The sequence below is a fragment of the Haliotis rubra genome, unplaced genomic scaffold (assembly GCF_003918875.1).
Source record: "Haliotis rubra isolate DU_JTF1 unplaced genomic scaffold, ASM391887v1 Scf317, whole genome shotgun sequence".
Taxonomy (NCBI): Eukaryota; Metazoa; Mollusca; class Gastropoda; order Lepetellida; family Haliotidae; genus Haliotis; species Haliotis rubra.
This window is the reverse complement of record NW_025766988.1, coordinates 816938-841932: the sequence shown is the minus strand read 5'-3', so window position 1 is coordinate 841932 and position 24995 is coordinate 816938. Positions and strand designations below refer to the sequence as shown.

Genomic DNA, 24995 nt, shown 5'->3' with positions numbered 1-24995 from the left:
ATTCTATGTAACAATGAAAATTACGAACTACTAAAAGCTAGTTTGAATAAACCCTGAAACAGGAAGTGAATGCTTGTTCAACAAGAGAAACACATCAATCTTGGGACTGACAGGTGTCAATCATCATGAAACAATACATGACTGCATTTCTAAAGTAGCAATACATTTAATTTCATACCCTTAATATCGTGTAAAAACACTTATGACTGCATTTATGAAATAGCAATATATTTAATTTCATATCCTTAATATTGTAAAAACACTATGACTGCATTTCTGAAGTAGCAATACATTTAATTTCATACCCTTAATATTGTAAAAACACTTATGACTGCATTTATGAAGTAGCAATATATTTAATTTCATACCCTTAATATTGTAAAAACACTTATGACTGCATTTCTGAAGTAGCAATACATTTAATTTCATACCCTTAATATTGTAAAAACACTCTTTTACCAAAAAGGAAAGGGATAACATTCATCACGTTTTTCTGTGTTTTTTCGTTGTATTTGCTAGCACCAAGTATAAATGTCAAACAGGGTCAAAACAAGAAAATCCTGAGATGTTTTTGTCAATAACATGAGACAAGCAAAAGTTGGAATGCTGAAAACAGATGAACACTTTCCACTGAAGTAGAGTTTGTTCTGTATGGTAATATTTCTAATTAAAGCTTTGCTGGAATAAAAACCATCAACATCAAACATGGAATGTGTTTTGGTGCATGATATGGCACATCAAATGTTTGTGTAAAAACCATGGGAATTATCAGACAGATGTTTGAGTGAGAGATGTTGAGAGATGAAGTTATACTTGGATAAGCAAGAACAATATAACAGTGGAATGAGGGCTAAAAAATCAATATTAAATATAGCAGCATCAATACCAGCTATAATTAAAGTGGTTGCAACGATAATTGGAAAAATACATGATATGCATAACAGTTTGCTTAATGCACAATCAATATTGCTGATATGTGGGACTTATACTACTTTAATAAAATATAGGACTACCGATGCTTTCATGTTACTATAGTTACAGGTGATCTGTCTTGGCATGATACTACTACAGACACAACAAACTAATTATAGTAATATGACACAATCAGGCGGTTCTTAAAGTTTTAAAAATATTTCTGGCTTAGAGTTTTATAGTGACATAACAATAAACTTATAATACATCCACATTTTTTAAAAATAACTTGTACACCTATATATTTTAAAGAAATATGTTGCCTGCTACGTCACATTGTCTTAAAATTTCGATAAAATCTAACATGAAATTTATTGTAGGCTTGGCAACAGCAAGAATTGATAATAGTAGTTTCAATGAATGTTTGTGAAATATATTGAGGATACAAATGACATAAAGTATATATACGGTGTAACAAAAGAATTAAGATATGAACAGAAAATATAATCCACTTTGATATATACCTAGTTAAAGAGGATGTATCCAAAATGCCTGCAATTTGTAGTGTAACAAACACATAACGAAATCATTACCACTGACCTTGTATCACATTGTTACGACTGGCACTATTTATTGATGTATCACTGGTGTGTAAACTATTTTGTATCACAATCACTCTTAAACAAAATGACATAGTAAAATAATTATATTCTGTGTTAAAATTTACAAAAATAGCTATAACAGGAACTGGTATATAATTGATGTCATACAAAACATACTGAACCAACATGGTGATATACCGGTATATAACTGATGTCATACAAAACATACTGAACCAACATGGTGATATACCGGTATATAACTGATGTCATACAAAACATACTGAACCAACATGGTGATATACCAAAACATACCACCGTGACTTAATTATTTATCGGACACTGTGTCAGGCGACCTAAAATTTTACCGGTCATGAATGAAATTTGCCGGTCGTATCCTATTGCCATACTGTAAGTACTCACTTTAAAGTTCTTTTTAGTCTGGGTATTTCCGAAACATAATAATTTTTGCGACCATGAAAGCACAGCCAAGACTGTCATTTCGCTTACCCATGATGTTTTTATTTTAATACATGATTATTTACCGGACACAGTGTCCGGCTGGGTTTCAATTTACCGGTCCCCAACAAATTTTACCGGTGATTTTCAGGTATATACCGGAGAACGGAAACACTGCATACTGAACCAACATGGTGATATACTGGTATATAACTGATTCATACAAAACATACTGAACCAACATGGTGATATACCGGTATATAACAAAGCTGTATTCTTTAACAAGCCATTATCGGTAACAAGTAACAGTGTAGTATTCGATGCTATAATAGACAACAAGCTATCATAGGTAACAAGTATGCAGTATGCAGGGATCGAGTTAAGTATTAAGAACTTGCACTCGTGCAACCTGAAACTGAAAAATGCAACCTCATATCTATATCCACTTGCACACAGTGCATGTTAATATTTTGTAGTTCAAAGAACACAGACTTCAGCTGGAAAACAGAATGATGAGTAACTGGCTTGGAACAGTGACTCTGATGACTGTATGAACAGTGACTCTGATGACTGTATGAGCAGTGACTGAAGGACTTCCTGTTCATGAAATTTTAGGAAGTAGATAACTGACATTATTGGACCAGATTCATTTTTGGTTAGAATAATGTTCCAAGCCTTCATTACCAAAACTCAAGCATTATATAAGATTTTACACTGAGCAGTAGATGCAACCTGTTTTTGTTTGAACTGAGTGCAAGTAGGTTTCATTTCCTTAAATCGAGCCCTGCATTCTGGCATATAATGCCATTATACACACTCTAAGAATCCTGGGCCCTGTTCCTCAATGCGATCGTATCGCTACGACTGCCGTAAGTCTATGTTAAAGTATGGGAGTTATGATCACCTTAGCGCTATGATCGCTTTGTGAAACCGGGCCCAGCATCTCACAACAAACATTCAGCATTGCTGTGTATCAACATATATGGCTGAAGCCAATGTAACAATGGACATACAGCTAATTTTTGTTATGGTAAGCTGACCATTAACACATACTAAAGCAACACTAATTGGCCCTTCTCACTTTATAATGTATGATTCTCAAATCTTGGTCACTTAGGCAAGACTACAGAATTCCAGATACCTTCTGCCATCTTTGAAAGCACGCAAATTTACTTTTGGTTTAGGTAAGGGTTAGGGTTAGGGTTAGGGTGACGTGACACTAAACAATATGGCTGGTAGGTCAGGGCTCGATTTATGAGAGGTTACCCTACTTGCACATGGTGCAACCTAAGAAAAATCCTAGCTGCACCAACCAAATTCCAGTTGCAACATAGTGTGTTAAAACGTCAGAGGTTTCGGTGCACATAAACATTTCCGTGATGTAGTACCTATGAAACCATAGCAACACAGAGACACAGCTGATCCGTTTGCAAGAGCTGTAATAGCCGAAATGTGTATATGAATAGCAATATCTCAATGCCATAGCTATTCAAAGTTTAAAAGAAAAATGAGCTGCCATATTTATGCTTAGTATGTAAGATTTAGTGTTGATTTATTTCTCAAAAATTGACTTGCACCTTGTGCAAGATAAGACTCATAACTGGGTTGCACTTTGTAATATTACATTGCACCAGAGCAAGTAACAAAGCACTAATTAAGCCCTGTAAGGTATCTGGTAATCTGTAGGTGTACCATCACTTAAACTGAACATGCATGAGATGTGAAATTGATATGGTATCATTCACAGATTCGGTTCTTGACTGAGTCCAATACAATCTAAAAATAGGTCTAATGAATGACTCCATCATAATGCCCCTGAATCAGTTTGATTGTTAAATGAATATAAGTGGCTAAAATGGCTTTAAAAAGAAGTAAAAAAAGGTAAATAAAGTCTGACAAATCTTAATGTCAATAGGTAGCACTAATAATTTCATTGACAAACTGTCTCCACACCTCTGACCTAGGGAAACAATAGAACCAGTGGAGAATTATGCATAAGCACACAACAAACATGTTTGTGAGAAAGTCATTTCTTGTAAAAACATATCATCAAACATGACTTGACATTTAATTTCTCTGTGTGAACTGTCATCTTACTACCATGACAGAATGTTGAGATCTGACTGGCTCACATGACAAAACGCTATGTGTTCTAAAAGATGAGAATTTCGAGATAACTTCTTTATTATGAGGAACACAACGTCTAGGAGAAAGAAAATACCATGAAAGGTTGTGTTCCTCGGAGGTGTGGTGGGCGAACTGTCTAAAGCGCCAGGCTAGTGATCCAGCGAGCTTGAGGTGACTGGATCGAGCCCACCTGTGACAGGGTGTAAAAACCTTGGAGTCAACTTCGTGTGCAGACTCTTTCAGTGTTGTCACAACCCCTAGTGTACAGTACACAACCCTGTGCACTTAAAAGAACCCACAAATCCGTTGGTATATCACTAGATGGTGGCTACATGAATACGTGCAAACACCTAGTTGAGGGTACAGCAACGTGCAGTAAACTTGGACAAAGTTCTATGACTATGTGTCCCAGTCCACCCAGCTGTGAATGAGTACCTTGTAAGGATGGGAAAGCCACATTAACTTGCTGCGTCTATTGGCTGCAAGAGTTGTATGATCCCCAGGGAGTTGAGATGGAAAATATGAAGCACCACTGAGATTGGCATCCAATGTTCGAGGGGATAAACAAAGAGCCTTTGAGCAGCTGAGCTGGATATCGGTGCTGTACAAATGTTAGTATGTATCAGTGTTAGAAATAAGCCAAGATCCAGCCAGACATCAGGGCTGGTAACATTTTGAAGTTAAAAGGATTTAACCAGACCAAATATGGTGAATTTACTCAGATGTATGGAACATCTGAAATTTTTAGCAGACCATCGGGCTGGCTATCTGTAAATTTAGACCATCCGTCAGAAATCTAGACCATCTCGGGTGGTCAGGATGGGCCTTATTTCATACACTGTATGTATGTATGATAATATAGAAGTTATCTATCAATTCTCATCTTTTATGTTTATCATTTCTAAATGCCATTCAAAGACGCTATGTAGTCTTCTTGGGAGGGAATAAAGTTCAGAGCTGGAGAATACATCTCTTATACCCTGCCACCAAGGAAGCACAAGCTGCACATTGATTTCTCATGGAGAGAACATGTCTCTTGCACCCTTCAACAAAGCAAAAAGCTGGGTGCTGTTTATGAGTGAATGAATATCACATGGCTAACAACACCAGCTCAATCAAACAGCTATCTTCTATTATTTTCAATTTGTTTTGATTCGTTTACAATGGCAGATTGAATCATACTGGCAAGATAACTTCACTGTAGCAGTATCACAATTTTTATATGTACTTTTCACTTGGGAAGCATAAAAATAAGTAAATACCCATCACAATGGTGCTACAACTGTACTCACCAACTGATCACTCTCAGGAAAGTTACCAATAATTGTCTTGTGGCCTGAGGTAGATGTGATATTTGGCATTCTTATATCTTGCAAAAGCAGTGGAATGATTTTTAACTAAAGTCATTAACATTGATTGTAAAACCAGGTTTTGTGTGACTTCAGGAAGGCAAGCTAAAAAAGTAATAAAACTTGGAAATCTGATCTTGCAGTGGTCCTAATTTTCTTCAGTTTTCCTCTTCCTCCATCTCCACAGTGGGTTCCTCAGACACTTTCCTGAGCATCTTGCTAAACTGTGGCTTCAGTGCCAACATCAACTTCAGTTTCTGAAACATACCAAAGTGTCAATGACAGTCATCTTGTCTCAAGAAGATTAGATGACCATTCATACCCCAGGGATAGAGTTTCTGTGAATGTTCAGGTAGTCTAGACTCATTCTCAATCATTTTTGATTACGTTATTGAATATTCACACTGGTAATGACGTCTACAACCGTTCACAATTCAACAATTCTCCTTACAAAATATGGACATATCCTATCAGTGAAAGATGTATTGTATGTAACATAAAAGTATTCCACAAACAAGAAATAAACTTGACTTCGAACTTCCTCCTGGAGAGACCCGTGAAGATCTGGGGTAGAATAGGTCTTCAGCAACCCATGTGGTTGCCATAAAAGGCGACTATGCTTGTCGTAAGAGGCGACTAACGGGATCGGGTGGTCAGGCTCGCTGACTTGGTTGACACATGTCATTGGTTCCCAATTGCGCAGATCGATGCTCATGCTGTTGATCACTGGATTGTCTGGTCCAGACTCGATTATTTACAGACCGCCGCCATATAGCTGGGATATTGCTGAGTGCGGCGTTAAACTAAACTCACTCACTCCTCCTGGAGATAAATATATGCATATGTATATGTAAAACCAGCGCAAAAACATAACAACACACTATAAAAGTTTTCCAATTATGTTTTATATTGTGTTTGGTTTTGTTTCTTTTTTGTTTAATGCCACACTCAGCAATATTCCTGGGCCTAGATTTACGAAGCTGTCGAAGCTAAGATAGTCATAAGTGCCATACATGCCATACATAACCAGGGATAAGACAACTAGTACTCCATATCTCCACAAGTATCAGACCTGGGGGTTCTGGTCATGTCTATACAATAGTGTTGGGAATTGGTTAAAATCTCATAATTGATGATTGGTTCATTACAACCGATCAAACATCGAAAATATTTGGTTAGCGTCATTTATGAAATGTGTTAATGCACACAAAAATAAGGAAAAAACCATGTAGTTCTTTGGGTTTTGGGGCAAAATTTCACATCTTTAAAGGATGATTAGTATGGAGACACATAAATTTCTTAGAGTCTTTAAGATAAATTCAATCATGACTTGGAACGAGCTTGTTGTGCTTATGAAATGTAACAGACAAAACCAACCTAGTGAAAAATACTGTTAATGAAAACAAGTGTTCCAGAATTGTTTGTGTTCGATTATGAGAAAACATGATCGATTGCTTGGTCGTTTAGTCAGTGCGATCAATCTTCGATTATTTCAATTAATCGGACCACCACTGCTATACAAGCAGTCTCACCTCGTCGTTGTACTGGAAGATTCGGCCGTCAACTTTAGGGGCCAGGTAGCACTGTTCAGCCTCCGCCTCATGGATGCTCTGCTGTCTCACCAGGGGATAGGGTCTGTCTACCTGGTCCATGCTAGCCTGTCTCACCATGCTGGTTTTCCTGGACACCACAAACACGTACCACATGCCTTAAACATTGCATGACTTCTGTCACTCATTATGTTTGAATCAAAGATGCCACATTCAATAACACCCAGTACAGACAGTCTGGGACTTCAGCCACTTGTCTGAAACACCGGGCTGGGCTTGTAAACTGAAAACTTTTGGCCCAGACTCCACATACTAGTATATTAATTCAGAGAGCTAGAGTCTAAGAAAGATTGTTTTCAGACCTACCATGGCCTACATTGACTAAATGTTGCACTGACAGTGAGTGAATGTGTGTGGTTTTACGCCGCTTTTAGCAATATTCCTGCAATATCACGGCGGAGGACACCAGAAATGAGCTTCACATATTGTACCCATGTGGGGAATCGAACCCGGGTCCTCGACATGACGAACTAACGCTTTAACCACTTGGCTACCCCGTAGCCCCTTTCACTGATAGAGGCATTTAACGGAGGTTCAGATATGAAAAGCAGTATACTTTTAATGGATGCCAACTTCTGAATCTAATATGATGCTACCTTTACTTAAGAGTGCTTAACAATGGCATAAGGATCCAAAGGTTAGCTGACGCGACCTTCTACTAGGTTTTGTTAGACTCAGTATAGCAGTGTAACGAATAATACTGAGCCAAAGTTTACATAGACTGCTTTCCGCCCAGCCATTTTTGATTAAGCCTAGGACCTGTATTTCTTCCAGCTTCCCACCCATATGCCATCATATAACTGGATTACTTTTCAAGGCTGTGTTGAACCCAATCCATTGGCTCAATGTATTTCTAGCATGAGACAGATCTGAACTGTACATACCGAGCTAGACACAACAAACTCTGTCTGTGCCCGGACTTGCATGGTTTCTGCCCCCTATGGATCTTCACTGAGTCAAAGTGGTTGTTGACGGTCGTCGATAGAGACTGGCACTGCTCGGCTGACACCTACAGGTTATACACATAATGAACAAACTGCGACTCACAGAAAGTGATGTCATCATTTAAAGGGTCATTTAAGCTAGTTCCAGAGTGAGTGAGTGAGTGAGTGAGTACACCCCATAGTATTGCAGTGGTAAGGGTTCGTCACATGCCATATATTACTAACGAGTGAGTGAGTGAGTTTAGTATTATGCCACGCTCAGTAATATTCCAGCTATATGGCGGTCTGTAAATAATCAAGTCTGGACCAGACAATCCAGTGATCAACATCAAGAGCATCGTTCTATGCAATTGGGATGTGATGACACATGTAAACCAAGTCAGCGAGCCTGACCACCCTATCCCTTAATCAATTTATATGACCAGCATGGGTTACTGAAGGTATGTGTTAGAACTGATCCTCAGTAACCCATGCTGGTCCAGACTCGATTATTACAGACTACCGTCATATAGCTGGAATATTGCTTAGTGTGGTGTTAAACTAAACTCACTCATTCCCACAACATGGAACAAGGTTTGCAGTGTTTAAAATTAACACTAGAACGTTAGAAATGGGCTTCACACACTGAACCTGTATGGGGGATCAAACCTTGACTTTCACGTTGAATTCAGAACAGTGTCTATGAAATGAGTGAATGAGTGAGTATTACTTTACTCCGCTTTTATAGTCCAGCAATATGACAGCGGGAGACACCTAAAATGAGTATTATCACAGCCGGGAGACACCTAAAATGGGCTTTGAACCCGTATCTCCAGGTGTAAGCCACTAGGCTACCCCACTGCCCCATCCATGAAATGAGCCATACTGCAGACTCTTCACATATACAACATGACTTCATCTTCTGCAAGGATGGATTTTGAACATGGCTGCCATGCCAGATTCATATCTCTCGATAACTTTACACTGAATGCATACACTGTTTTGTATATGAATATAAGTACACATCTCACCACAATCTCACAATTCTTCAATACATCATAGCCATCTTTCCCCATAGCGATGTACTCTTTGGTACACAGTGTGTACTCCTGAAAGAAAGACATCTTCATTACTGCACAGGTTACATGGCGCCATTAAAACTGACATATCATCTGTATGGCCTGTCAGGTTGCAACGTCACAGACTTTCTGTTTCACAAACTTGGTGAAGCCTACAGGAATGGATGAGGTGCTGGCAAATCTAGGATACATAGTTAGTAAGTCAGTTTTGGGATCTGAAGTTGTTGCATCTCGGTAGAGCTAAGGGGACAACTAATTACAGTAGATTGAGGTTCCTAGTGACCAAATAGAAGAAGTCACTGAAATACATTATTATTATTGTTGTTGTACATCCTTGTCTGAATGTAAAATAATCCTGCTGCATCTTCATCATAAGACTGCCATTCCTTACTCTATAAAGGTTCAGGTGTTTCCCCCTCACAAAATCCGCCCGACCGTGTCATCCTGGTGGTTTAAAATATGGTCATGGTAGACAAGTTCCTATATATCGAGTATCGAGGTCGTGATACTTTATCTCCCGATGCACATCGATCATCGTATCGGGATGTATCGTACACGCTTAAAATTGTTAATTTTCATTAGATATTCGGTTATGTCATAATTTCAAGTTATTAACATATATTTTTAAAAGAAAATTCTAAAGAAAGCATACCGTGATATGAATCGAATCGAACCTGGAGGACTCCAAGATATCATATCATCGATCGTGAAATTTCTGTATCATACACCTCTACTTGTTGGTCCCTGCCTGGTGCCTTGCATTAATGGGTCAACAAGGGGAATCTACTCGGTCAGTATAACCTGGAGGATGGACACATATCATGACCACAAGATCCTTACCTTATCCAGGTCATGGTATCTCAGTGGGCTAGCACTATAAAACCAGCTTAAGTCTGGGCTAGTACAAGCAGCCGCTAACCTGGAGGACTGACACATATCATGACCACAGAAATATTACCTTATCCAGGACGTCAGGTATTCCCCTCACCTCACCTAATCATAAAGGTTGAGGTGAATCTACCACGCAGGTGTTCCTGGTGGATTGACACATATCATGACCACAAGTTCCTTACCTTATCCAGGTCGAGGTATTCCCCTTGCACATTCATCACGTGGGAATCTACACGCTAACCTGGAGGACTGACACATATCATGACCACAAGTTCCTTACCATATCCAGGTCGAGGTATTCCCCTTGCACCTTCATCACGTGGGAATCTACACGCTAACCTGGAGGATTGACACATATCATGACCACAAGTTCCTTACCTTATCCAGGTCGAGGTATTCCCCTTGCACTTTCACCAAGCGGGAGTCGACACGCTCCCTGGAGGTTTGCTTGGGTCAAATCCATACACCATCCCCGACACCTGGGGGAAGCGACCCTCCAGTTTGGGGTATTTGGACACCCCATTCTCTAGAGCCTGATGGAGCTGGGATCCTGGTACAGGGAAGAAGATCACATAGAAATTATATACAACTAGTTACCATGTACCCAGTGATGAAAACTATTTAATCTAAAAATATTTAATCGCTTTTCGCCTCAAGTGAAATATCACATAATGCCATGTCTACTTTCAGTCTGCCTCACTGAGGTTATGCTTTCGGAGTGAGTGACTGAGTGAGTGAGCGAGTTTAGTTTTATGCCGCACTCAGCAATATTCCAACAATATGCTTTCAGAGACAGTTATGTAAGAAAACATATAATAAAAATAATGCGTCTTCTTATGTCAATTAACGTACTTAACACATCTCATGACCTCTTATTGTTGACATTTTCAATCCTTGACCTGCCACTGAGGAAAATATCATCTTTAACAGCATAAGATAAGCCAACAGTTCACTGTATAGCAGTGTTCACGAATAGCATTTGACCCTCTAACAAGAGCTGCGCAATATAACCGGTTTACCGGTATTTACCGCTTCAGACATGAAAACGATACGTATTGCGATACACTGATCGAAAACCGGTATTTTGACATGCATTTGGAAAACGTCGTAAAACTCGGAAATCTTCGGATATTTCTTTGTTTCATTGTGCCAAATATTATTCACATTTCTATTTTATCATGATTAAAATTTGTTATTAAAGCTTAATCAAGCATAGTGATTTTGTTGTGTTTTTGCTCTATAAATCAAGCAGTAACTCAATTATAAGTAGTTTTTTGTATAAAAATACTTCATGCAATATATTGCAATGCATATCGCAATACATGCTTTCGCATCGCAATATATCACAATATGAATATTCTCTGCAATACCCACCCTCCCTCTGACAAATCCGGCAGATTCACCAACGGTCCCATAGAAGTCTACAACCCGCCAGCCCCAGTGTCCGACTGTATATATCACAATGACTTCGACTGAAGTTGTTATATGTGACATGTGACACTTGTTTGCTGTTTTAAAATCTTATGTTCCTTAATAATTTCAATGCCAGTTATAAGAAATGTTAATCTGAAATCTGTTTAATTTTATTCTATGTGTCCTGTGAATTTTCAATAGGTCAGACAGACATCTGAAACTTAAAGGACCCAATGTCCTGTTACTTTGAAACACCATTCATGAACACCGATATAGTCCTTTCAATGTATTAATTCCTATTGCCAAACATCAAGGTAAAGGATAACTTTAATTGTAATAACCCTACATAGCCTTGTAGACATATTTACTTCACAGAAAGTTCGTTGTATATTCATGAGAGAATTACTGTATATTAATACTAGCAAATGATACTTAGTATTGACAGGCCTACCTATTACTAGGGGTGGGTATTGCAGAGAATTTTCATATTGCTATATATTCCGATGGGGAAGCATATATTGCGATATGTATTGCAATATATTGCAAGGATTATTTTTGTAACAAAAACTACTTATAATCGAGGTAATGCTTGATTATAAAGCAAAAACACAACAAAATCACTATGATTGATTAACCTTTTATAAAACTTTTAATCATGACAAAATAAAAATGTAAGTAACATTTGGCACTAATGAAACAGGGAAAAGAACAATTAAAAAAACCGGAAATATCCTAAGATTTCCGAGTGTTACGAAGTTTTCCCAATGCATGTCAAAATACCGGTTTTCGATCAGCGTATCGCAATACGTATCGTTTTCATGTCTGAACCGGTAAATACTGGCAAACCGGTTATATTGCGCAGCCCTACCCATTACCCAGAAATGGCTGTTATTACCGGCCATTCGTAATACGTCAATACAAGTGTTTATGTATTGATACTGATCTCAGTGCTGCTTCCTACACAAAGTGACAAGTCAATATCAAAATAGTTACAGGCAGCAGCATAGAATTAGCCTTATTCACAATCCAAATTGTAATATCGACACACACCTGTGACTTTAAGGACCACCAATGGATCAACGAGAGGCAATATGGTGAGAAGATCCCTGATCTTGAAGATTCCCTTTGGATGTATTTTGTCCGATCTGAACGTCCCTGAGTTGAGCAATGCTATTTCAGCCTTGGTTGCTGTCAGCATGATGTCCATCGCAAAATTACCTACATCAACACAAACAGCATGATGTCCATCACAAAATTACCTACATCAACACAAACAAAATCATGTACATTCCAATTAACATTAAATAATTACAGTAATCCAAAATTTTAACAATGTGTGATCATCATTATCATCAAAAATAGTGCTACAGCATTTTTGCTCCCCTGAAAGAGTAGTCAACATTTTACAGTGTCAGACAGCCCAAACAAAAGCTGTTCTCAACACTGATATTTTCCAAAACATTATGCAATAAAACTAAGGTTATAAAGAAATGCTCTAAAATTATTTTTCAGAAGGATTCAAATAATATTACATTTCAAAGTCATTTTGGAGCTGTACTTTCAAACACATTCAGCCATGACAGAAAAAGTTTTAAAAAATGTTAGTGCCTAAAGAACAGTCAGTGAGGGTGTGAGCACTGGTACCACGTCACCTCACAACTGAAGGTACACCAATGCCATAGAAACCATGCTGTTATGTATCAATGATTTAGTCACACCTATGAACAAACAATATGCTTATCCCATAGGGAATATCTGCTTTGGAAAGTAACAGCACATCAACATTTATTACCAATGTTATATCACTAGGCAGAACATAATGAACTAACTATGAAATATATAGAGGAGGTACTAAATACTAAATACTAAATCTTTCACAGGTTTACTAAAAATGGTATTTCACGGAAGTGAGTGTAGTATTCTGTTTATTACTCTCAACCATAATTTAAGAGAAACTGCCTACGTAGTGTGATGACTCTGAGCTTTCCGTGAGTCAAGCAAGGTCTAATACCATTGTGACAGAGGTATTAGCATTGTGACATCATAACTTAAAACATTATGACGTGTTATGTCTAGCAGTATTACACTAGTGTAATATTGCTGTAAAATATTACACTGCAGCAACTTCCACGGGCGAGTAATAAGAAGCAATTAAACTGCATTGTTTCAAAATCTGTCTGCCAAAGCATGGGTTTCTATCTCATAAGGTTTGCATGCAGAATTAAGTAGGGAGTGAGTGTGTTGGGTGAGCAACCGACAAACTGAGACAATGTGCTGACATGGGTATTATCAGGGCAAGACAGGGATTGGACTTAGTGAGTTGGATACACTGCCACTTTGACAGACATGTTCAGTTGTAGCACAGCTTGTTGGGATCAAAAACATTTACAACCTGAAATTATGTTTAAACTGGCATTTATCACTGTCTGTCCTGTTAATGTGGAGGTAACTACCACAGCTATACGTCATGCATGTTACATATCCTACTATCTTACTTCACACATAAATGTTGTTTTCTGATTGGCTGAGCGCCCTTGTATTATTTTCAATGTACTCCGCTTACAAGCAAGTAATATTTTCTGAGCCAAATGGGGAAATAAACAAACACAGAGGGTACATTAACCCATATCCCCTGAGGGACCAGTGAACAACTTGTAAAATTACACATTGAAACATGGGTATAGAGCTGACAACACCAGGCCCGATTTCTCGAAACAAACTTAAGTTTTTACTACAAATTTCAAACTGAGTTTGACAATTTGAAACAGCCGATTTTTTAGGTCAGTTGCATTTATTGAGTATAAGCAAGTATAAGTGTGCTGTCAAAGGTGCTGTTAGTCACAACCTTTCAAAACTCTCCATCAAAAACTAGTCAACTGTTACACCTAAAACACAGGGTGACCAAACACATCTCCTTGTACAACAGTTTAGCAACAGGCTTGTAGAAAAATACAAAATCATACCACTTCAATGAGTGTCCCCCAAATGTGTTGTGCTGGGAAACAAATGAACAAAATAAGCATAGTGAACTACTGTACTAAACCTTCAAGAAGTCTTCTTCAAAAAAATATTTTTCAACTGCAAATATGACAGGCCCTGTATATTTGATTAACATAAAAATACTACTACCCTCAGTTCTCAGTTGCAGCCATTACCATTCCAGCTATATCTCAGTGGCCAGAAATTTGTTTTGTTTCGTTTGTTATTTAATGCCACGCTTGGCAATGTTTAAGATGGCAGTCTGAAAATAATCAAGTCTGAACCTGACAATCCAGTGATTGACTTCATGGACATCAATTGAAGCAACTGGAATATGATGACATGCATCAACCAAGTCAGCGAGTCTTGGACCCATTTCACAAAGCTCTTGTAAGCCTAAGATCTCGTAACTTTTCTCGTAGCATTCGTACCTCCTATGTTACAGTACAGGAGGTACGAATGCTATGAGAAAAGATACGAGGTCTTAGGCTTACAAGAGCTTTGTGAAACGGGGCCCTGACCAATATTGTCATTTATCACCCCTTATGACAATTCACCTTGATGAAGACCAATGACTACATATTGTAAGCTGCTAAATGTAAATGATCAAGTTATGGCCCGGCAAACCAACAGGTGGCAGTAATGATAAATGATGTAGGGATAAGATGACACCCAACAGTCACGCCCTCATGTAAGTTGGCTATTACATCTAGAATACAAGCAGAGGGTGCTAAGGACCTATTCTGCCCCAATGGGGAAAACAGCTTGAAATAATAACTATCATAATCATATATCATATCATACAGCACTACTATCGGTCATTAGCTGCAGTAACTGTATCAATTTTAACACTGACTTCAGCACTGTCAATGACAAGTTATATACAGATGAATTATAGAGAGCAACTCTGGGATACGTGACATTTTCTATAGCAGTAAGATGTTTATGTTGATCAGCTGACACTTCTTTAACTTTGGTTTATATTATCCAAATATTGGAACATCATACTCAATAACAGTTCAACTTAAATAACGTACTGTGATATACATCACACAGACTTCAGTACACTGTTTTAGACCTGAAAGTCTGAAAGTCTAACTGTTTGGTAAGAGTGAGGGGAGATAACTCTATTCACCTAGATTTGTCTCCTGGGTTCGTATACAGCTGAATCTGCCATCCATCTCTACAGCCATCTCCCCCAGCACTTCGTCCATCTTGGATCCCACAGCCTCTGAAAACACACCAACTGTGAATGATTTTGGTACTACAACACTTTCAAAACTATTCAGCCATGTCACAGCAGGTGAAACAAAGCTTCACACACTGTACCCAGTCAGGGAATCGAACACAGGCCTGTAAAAATCCAGATTAGAAATGGCCTTTAACAACCCATGTGACTTATGGGATGGTCAGACTTACTGATCCCAATCACAGATCTCAAATTGATCGATGCTCATCAATCGCTGATTTTGAACTTGATTATTCACAGACCAATATCCTATATATTTTCTGTACAATATCAACTGACCCATTATGTTGTCCATGATCTCTTTCATACCTTCTGGAACAGGCTTATACAGTGTTTAAAACTCCAAAAATTCCAAGCCAGACAGCCGGACTGGTAACTTAAAAAAATTACCAGTCTGGATACAAACTTGCCTGTCCGGTTTTCAACAATGAAAAAAAATCAGGTTTCTGAATACTTACTGTTTGTAGGCATCGCAATGAACAACATAGCACTAACAGGCAATGCACCGAGTTTAAGTAAACTGAAAGTACATGTGTTGTGATTGGTTATTGTAAAATGAACTGTCCAATCATAAAAAGTTTAACATAATTATCATAATACCTTAAACACCTCAAACTGACGACAAGAGAACATGTCTGATATTATGAAATATTTAGGGGTAAAAATATCTACCAGACCACCGGACAGGCTACTTTTGAAGTTTGACCGTCCGAGATGAAAATAGACCGTTCTGGACGGTCGGACAAGGCGGGAATTTTAAACACTGGCTTATAAAAGAGACTAGATCAGTTCTGGATGTGAAACACTCATCAGAAGCAACTCAACTGTTTAATGTTAAAACATCTTTCATGTGAGGATGTTCAGGCTTGTCTAGATCCACTCTAATAGCCAAATTCTCATGAGAACTATCAACTCATTTAGTTTACAATCCACTGTCTCCTTAATGTGAGGATCTTCACACATCTCAAACTCATCTATTTTACTGTCCACAATCTCCTTCATGAGAGGATCTTCAGGTATACTAGAGTCTAGGTCCACTCTCTGGATGTCAAACTCACCTAGTTTACTGTCCACAATCTCCTTCATGAGAGGATCTTCAGGTATACTAGAGTCTAGGTCCACTCTCTGGATGTCAAACTCACCTAGTTTACTGTCCACAATCTCCTTCATGAGAGGATCTTCAGGTATACTAGAGTCTAGGTCCACTCTCTGAATGTCAAACTCACCTAGTTTACTGTCTACAATCTCCTTCATGAGAGGATCTTCAGGTATACTAGAGTCTAGGCCCACTCTCTGAATGTCAAACTCACCTAGTTTACTGTCCACAATCTCCTTCATGAGAGGATCTCCAGGTATACTAGAGTCTAGGTCCACTCTCTGGATGTCAAACTCACCTAGTTTACTGTCCACAATCTCCTTCATGAGAGGATCTTCAGGTATACTAGAGTCTAGGTCCACTCTCTGAATGTCAAACTCACCTAGTTTACTGTCTACAATCTCCTTCATGAGAGGATCTTCAGGTATACTAGAGTCCAGGTCCACTCTCTGAATGTCAAACTCACCTAGTTTACTGTCTACAATCTCCTTCATGAGAGGTTCTTCAGGTATACTAGAGTCTAGGTCCACTCTCTGAATGTCAAACTCACCTAGTTTACTGTCTACAATCTCCTTCATGAGAGGATCTTCAGGTATACTAGAGTCTAGGTCCACTCTCTGAATGTCAAACTCACCTAGTTTACTGTCTACAATCTCCTTCATGAGAGGATCTTCAGGTATGCTAGAGTCTAGGCCCACTCTCTGAATGTCAAACTCACCTAGTTTACTGTCCACAATCTCCTTCATGAGAGGATCTTCAGGTATACTAGGGTCTAGGTCCAGTCTCTGGATGTCAAACTCACCTAGTTTACTGTCCACAATCTCCTTCATGAGAGGATCTTCAGGTATACTAGAGTCTAGGTCCACTCTCTGGATGTCAAACTCACCTAGTTTACTGTCCACAATCTCCTTCATGAGAGGATCTTCAGGTATACTAGAGTCTAGGTCCACTCTCTGAATGTCAAACTCACCTAGTTTACTGTCCACAATCTCCTTCATGAGAGGATCTTCAGGTATACTAGAGTCTAGGTCCACTCTCTGAATGTCAAACTCACCTAGTTTACTGTCTACAATCTCCTTCATGAGAGGATCTTCAGGTATACTAGAGTCTAGGTCCACTCTCTGGATGTCAAACTCACCTAGTTTACTGTCCACAATCTCCTTCATGAGAGGATCTTCAGGTATACTAGAGTCTAGGTCCACTCTCTGAATGTCAAACTCACCTAGTTTACTGTCTACAATCTCCTTCATGAGAGGATCTTCAGGTATACTAGAGTCTAGGTCCACTCTCTGAATGTCAAACTCACCTAGTTTACTGTCTACAATCTCCTTCATGAGAGGATCTCCAGGTATACTAGAGTCTAGGTCCACTCTCTGAATGTCAAACTCACCTAGTTTACTGTCCACAATCTCCTTCATGAGAGGATCTTCAGGTATACTAGAGTCTAGGTCCACTCTCTGAATGTCAAACTCACCTAGTTTACTGTCCACAATCTCCTTCATGAGAGGATCTTCAGGTATACTAGAGTCTAGGTCCACTCTCTGGATGTCGAACTCCCACCCATCGCCAGTCCTCGTCACCTTGATGTTGCTGAGATTCCTGAAGTCAGTACCACTCTTCACAATGTATGTGTTGTTGACCTGTGCAACAGAGAGAGTCAGCTGTAAAGCATGCTGAAATAGGGATCGGTAGCAATATAAAACAGATGAAAACGAAATATTATTATAATCTATTTATATAGCGCTGAGTTCCAGCTAGGCTGCTCACAGGCGCTTTTTGTTTTTGCCCTCGATCATAGGATGTCAGTCTCAACGGCACTTTGTATTATCAATCTCAACTCCCTTGGGGAGCATACAACTCTTGCAGCCAATAGGTGCACCGAGTTAATGTGGCTTTCCCATCCTTACGAGGTACCCATTCACAGCTGTGTGGACTGGGACACATAGTCACAGTACTTTGTCCAAGTTTACTGCACGTTGCTGTACCCGCAACTAGGTGTTTGCACGTATTCATGTGGCCACCATCTGGTCATATACCAACGGATTCGTGGGTTCTCTTAAGTGCACAGGGTTGTGTACTGTGCACTAGGGGTTGTGACAACACTGAAAGAGTCTGCACACATAGCTGACTCCAAGGTTTTTACACCCGGTCACAGGTGGGCTCGATCCCGGCACCTCAAGCTCGCTGGATTACTAGCCTGGCGCCTTAGCCAGCTCGCCCACCAAGCCCCACAGGTCTATACACCACAATAAAGAAGTGCATATTGAAATCTGGATAAGATGGTATAATTTAAGAAATTGAATCAATAAGTGATAAATGTTCCATGCTAAAGGGACAACACGATGATACTTGTGTCTCAGGTACCATGCCCTTGAATGCAGCCATGTTGGTTGGTTGTTTTATGCCACAGTCAGCAATATTTCATACACACAATGGCAGTACAAACGAGGATCTAGATAAGAATTGATCTTCCAAACCCATGCTTGTCATGCGAGGCAAATATTGTCATTAGGTGATCAGGCCCCAATTTTTCAAAACAAACTTAAGTTTTTACTCAAATTTCAAACTGAGTTTGACAATTTGAAACAGCTTAATTTTTAACTCAACTGCATTTTTTAAATAAAAAAAGCCCAAACAACTTAAGTAATCTATCCATCAAACTCAAATTGTCTGCTAAATTTGAGTTTGATATTGATTTCAGTTTATTCTGGGAAATGCATTTACCTGCGCTTTTTCAAATTTGAGTAAAAACTCTAACTTAAGTAAAAACTCAGACTTAAGTTTGTTTTGAGAAATCGGGGTCAGGCTCTCTGATTTAGTCTGACAGATGTCATTGTATCCCAAATGCATAGAGTGATGCTCATGATGTCAATCACAGGATTATCTGGTTGAGACTTGATTATTTACTGTCATATAGAGGAATACTGCTGACTGCAGCATTAAACAACACACAAACATCAAGGCAACCTGAAAATTACCATGCCTGATTAAAAAACAGCGGTTAATATCATGAGCAAAATCTCACAGTATTGGGAAAAATGTCTCCCAATCAACTAAGTCATGGAGTCGGACCACTGAAATTGGCCACATCTTGTGAAAACATAGTGTACTGGGCCACCTTTCTCACATTATCTCCACAAGGCTGGCTCAGTATGGTTTTATGCCGTTTTTAGCAATATTCCAGCAATATCACGGCAGGGGACACCAGAAATAGGCTTAACAAGTTGTACCCATGTGGGGAATCGAACCCGGGCCTTCGACGTGACGAGCGAACGCTTTAACCACTAGGCTACCCCACCGCCCATCTCCACAAGGATGCAAAGCAATGAAGAGTGTTTACCTTCTCTAGTCCGTAGTCGTGGTCATGGCCTCCCAAGATGATGTCAATCTCCGGAACCATTTCTGCCAGCCGACGGTCATTTGGCCATCGCATGTGGGTCAGTGCTATTACTATTTCACAGCCTTGCTGGAAATATAATTGACGCACATTAATCTACAACATACTAAACCTACAAGCACTCTATATGAATTTGACATAATTGATTACACTTGCAAACTTCAGCTAGGTCTAATGTCACTTTTGGTTACGAAGTTGCTGACATACATTCCTCACTGTGAGGCTGATGCCTTCCATAGTTCGACACTCAGCCCTGACAAACTTTTAGGGGAAACATCTGACCTATCCTAGCTGATAGGGCTGCACAGTATAACCGGTTCAGACATGAAAACAATACGTATTGCGATACGCTGATCGAAAACTAGTATTTTGACATGAATTCGGAAAACAAGTTAATCAGTAACACTCAACTCGAAATCTTCTGGGGAGAATACTTCCGATTTTCACACCTGAAGTCAAGTTAATCAGGAACCATTCTCAACTCTCATAATATCTCTTTCACGCTGGGGAGACAACCAGCATTTTCCCCGTATGGAGATGCCTCTCCAAGTATGCATCACTGGTAAGTAATATGTATGTGCTGACTGCCCCAAAGAAATATCTCATACATCTAATGACACTTGTATGATTGAGACTTGGAGGGTTATGAGGCCTTGAATTTTACTTGAAAGTATAATTCTTTACAATGGGGAGAGTTCTACGGATATACAACTTACAGAAGGATTTGGGGACTCTTCCATAGAAAGTTATGACAGGTGAAGTTTCTAACATGTCCATCAGTAATAAGGCTTCTAATTTCTAAGTTTGAGTAAAGCATTCAAACCAGCTAAGGAAGATAATGAAGGTTGTGTTCTGTGTCGGTTTTCCACGTAAACAAGTGAACCTGAATCTGAAAAGTAACATCTGTTGGCTCTGGAACCTATACATCCTCCATATTGACTGCAAGGTCAAAGTAAAAGGTTGGGTTTTCCAAGGGATATAACTGCTCTGTGACCAGTACCCACCTCTTTCTTGAGGAGGTTGGCTAGCCTCTGACCCTCGGTGACGAAGTCTAGGTATGTTACATCCTCGGGGTCGAGAGTGGCCAGCGTCTCTATCCACTCCTCTTCCACCAAACCAACAAAGCCAATCTGGAAAACAGGTCAGAGTTATGTCCCTTCATAATCATCAGCTAATAACCAACTCTCAAAATACAAGTAAAGTGGGGCTGTGGGGTAGTCTTGTGGTTAAAGTATTTGCTCGTCACGCCAAAGTCCCGGGTTCCCATTTCTGGAGTCTGCCTTCATGATTTTGCTGGAATATTGCTAAAAGCTTCGTAAAACCAAACTCACTCACTCACTCTTATGATAAGCATGGGTAAATCGGATCTTTGCAGGTTAAGTACACCTGGGGACTAAGGAAACGAATAAAGGTACTTTTAGGTCAAATATAACATTACCTTTATATCATTCCACACCAAGCTGTGCGCTATTTCTCCCAAAGCCAGTGGTTCCTCTGCCAGATTGTCTTTGACATTGCTAAGTAACCATGGAAATGATGATTGCTCAGCAAAATCTTCTAAATGGTCAACACCAAAATCTGAAACAAATGTGATCAGTTTCAGAAAGGGCCAGCATGAGAATGTATTGTTTTCGTTTATACTAATGTTACAATTTTATACACTGAATCAGAAACCCAAAAAAATATCCAGATATGTGGTTACTTTGCCTAAAAGTATAAAAATATATATTTCTTCACCAAGAGTCAGTATCATCGAAATGTTTCCTGTGTCACGTTGTTGTCACAGTATCAAGAAAAATGTATTTATGGACATCACATTAGATGTCATAAATCAAACATAACCAGGTTAGAGATTTTAACATAACAAGTAATCACAGTGAGGCTTCAGATGAAATCCCCAGAGTCGGTTTGATGCCAACCTGGATGGTGAACCATGACAAATCTGTGGTTCTTTCAGACAGGGGTGGAAAAAGTGTACTCCTGTACAGTTGCACATGTAAAATCACTTGCCCTGATAATTTTTCCACTATACCGGCCAATTTTCTTGTTGATTTCTTAAATAAACAACATAATTAACATTGGAAAGTCAACTGGACACTGGTACAGCGTGATATACAAATTTGCTTGCCCGACAGAAACAAAAACACTGGACTGGGACGTCGGGCAATGGGCTATTTCCACCCCTGTCAGACAAGGGGATTAACTCCATACAGCTAACTTCAACACCTCAGTCACAGGACCTCTTGCATGGCAACACATAGAATCATTGATAAGTGTGTTAGGTTTAATGCTGCATCAAACTGTATTCCATTTACATCACTGCATGTCAGCCTAATGTGGAACAAAAACCTGAAGTGATTCTGATCTCAAGCATTTACCATTTGGTAAAACACATGGGCATGGCGCTGACAAACCTAGAAACATAATCATGATCAAAGGTTTCTGCCATGCCCAAGGCAGTTAATTGGCAGAGCAAACCATCTTAAGACAGGTAGGCACCTGTGACTCATCATGGATTAGATATGAAGTGTGAACTTCAAAAGTAATTTTGGTTTTAATGACTGCATCAATTCTTCTTTTTTTTTATTCCCACTTTTTGGTTACATTTCCATCCATCCATAACAACAATACATACACGTACATATATATGTACATACAGATGTACACAGGATTGTGGTTCATTTAAATGTCATATCTAAGACAATACACTGGATTGCTGAAAGGTATATGTAGAGATGACCAAAGGTGTCATAGATGTACACAGGGCTGTGATCATTTTAATGTCATATTAAGACATTACACAGGGTTGCTGAAAAGCACTGCATCAACTCTTGTTAAGAGTTACAACTGATCTAACCTGAGCCCATTATTAAAGACGATCACAAAGGAAAACCTACCAAAGTCATGGTTACCATAGACAGCACAGTTGACGCCCACACCATTGAGGACTGGCAGCATCTGTTCTCCTTTCAAGAAGATGCTCACTGCAACACAACCAGTATTCTTCTGTGAGAGCATGAATATAATCATAATACAACATATAATTCTAATACCTTCTATTGTGTTAAATACCCTGGACCTATTTGCTGCATATCGTCATTTTGTGTTCAGCTGGTGTGACACAATACAATCATCCCTTGCCATAACGCGGATCTTGGGGTCCATGGATGACCCCCCGCATTATGAAACACTATTAAATCATCATAAAAATCTTCTGATTTAAATAAATTTACTGATGGGATTTGTATGCTCCATTTAGAAATTACACCTGTACCATAAACATCAGAACAATCATTTTGAAAAGTTGTGGACTTGAAGATCTTAAGCAAGAGAAGTTACTTCTGTTGATCATATCAAGTGAATTCGTTGCTAAAATGGGGTATATATTATTGTAAGATTAAAATCATGAGAAATAATATAGTCCCATTGTGTGAGTGTTTTGGCATCATTACACATTGTCACTTACTGAGCGATGGGTTGAGCACATCACCACTGAAGAGGACTAAAGGATGCTGTTCTTTACACATGGCCACATATCCTGCAAAACGAGCAGCTCCCCCTAGTGGCTCCTCAGACTGTGGCTCTATGTTGTACACATCATTGAAATGGATAATTGTGAAAGACATGTTGGGTCTAGTGCATATAATGCTTGGTTCTTCAATATGATCTGAAACAGAAATGAATCAAATGTTTGTACAAGTGAAAATGTTCTATGACTTAAGAAATGTTTTTTTGTGTGATATGTTGAAACACATGTTGGCTAGTTGAGCAAGGAACTGATTGTAGAGATTAAGAAAGGTTCCAGAAGATGTCATAGCATGATCCCATTGCAGTTATGTTAATGTTGTTACGATATCTTCAGTTCTTTATCTGATGTGTCAGTTTGTATTCATGCAGATTTTATATTGGCACTTTCGTCATCTCTAGTTCTATTTGTATCTTGATATTTTCATATCACTTTGTCGACAACAACATGAATTATCACCACCAACCTGTGATGTGAGATTTTAATATTTTGATGACAGCAAGACTTAACAGGATACAAAATTACCTGTATCATACTTACACTATGTACAAGAACTATTTTTCAAATGACCTGTAGGTACAACAACTATTTTAACCTTTTGAATATAAGTATTTCTAGCCACAGACCGATATCATCTCTCTTTCTAACAGCCACTGATTTCATGCATCATAATCATTCTTACGAATTCCATTGGTGTTGTCAGAGGGGAGTGGTACGTATCATTGAATCAGAGACCATATACCCGTATATGGTCTCTGATTGAATCAGTTCTTTTTCTTTTAAAATGAGAATGATAAATGACCAAAAGCGTCAAAACGTACTTTTTCACAATGTAACTTTAGAACAATTTCTTAATAGCAATTATAACTGTATATCACCAGAATCATCTGAAAAGTATCCTAACGGTTCCTGCTTGGAGGCTAGATATCGGAGTGTCTCTAAGTAATGTTTCTAACAGGATTGTAATTTATGAGTTTACATAATTACTTTTTGAAACTTAGCTACTCGAACGTTCCCGGTGTAAGTATACGGCCATATTCTTCTTAAATTGCCGTATGTTTTATTTCTCAAAACAGGCTTATGTCTGCCATGCTTATCGAACAGTACAAAAACTTTGTGCAACTCATTCCACTTTTTGAAGTAACCGGGATAGTTGCGCCCCCTGTCGGTTATCCCAACTTCCTTTTCCGGTCTAGAACCGTAGCGAGTCAGGTGCGTGTTATATACCTGAACAAAATCTTGTTGAAACGAAAACATCATAGACATCTTACTACAATTAACACCTCATACATGTATAGAAATACAACCACAATTAATCTGTTGTGATATTTACACGGTATCAAACATATTAATAGCTAAAATCGATCTTGAACTGATGTGACTCCA

At 38.8% G+C, this 24995-nt stretch overlaps 1 protein-coding gene across 1 annotated transcript; it reads right to left on the bottom strand.

Moving 5' to 3' along the window:
- Positions 1-4877: 4877 nt before the first annotated feature.
- LOC124283481 (mannosylglucosyl-3-phosphoglycerate phosphatase-like) lies at positions 4878-24754 on the bottom strand. Its single transcript, XM_046719545.1, has 15 exons — positions 24597-24754; positions 23550-23750; positions 22981-23067; positions 21522-21661; positions 21088-21213; positions 20027-20152; positions 18161-18326; positions 15477-15572; positions 12413-12580; positions 10381-10499; positions 10132-10185; positions 9011-9088; positions 7941-8065; positions 6979-7126; positions 4878-5703 (listed from the first exon to the last, which is right to left on the bottom strand). The coding sequence occupies exons 2-15, from the start codon at positions 23707-23709 to the stop codon at positions 5605-5607; spliced, it is 1692 nt and encodes a 563-aa protein (XP_046575501.1). The 5' UTR covers positions 23710-23750; positions 24597-24754; the 3' UTR covers positions 4878-5604.
- Positions 24755-24995: the final 241 nt, after the last annotated feature.

What these genes read in the sequence shown, in the direction of transcription:
- LOC124283481 (XM_046719545.1), bottom strand. Translation starts at nt 23,709, where the DNA reads ATGTCTTTCACAATTATCCATTTCAATGATGTGTACAACATAGAGCCA. An exon ending in CCAACCTCCTCAAGAAAGAG is followed by an intron (nt 20,153 to 21,087) that starts GTGGGTACTGGT and finishes TTATATTTCCAG; the next exon opens with CAAGGCTGTGAAATAGTAAT. An exon ending in CAAGCAAACCTCCAGGGAGC is followed by an intron (nt 10,186 to 10,380) that starts GTGTCGACTCCC and finishes CCTCCAGGTTAG; the next exon opens with CGTGTAGATTCCCACGTGAT.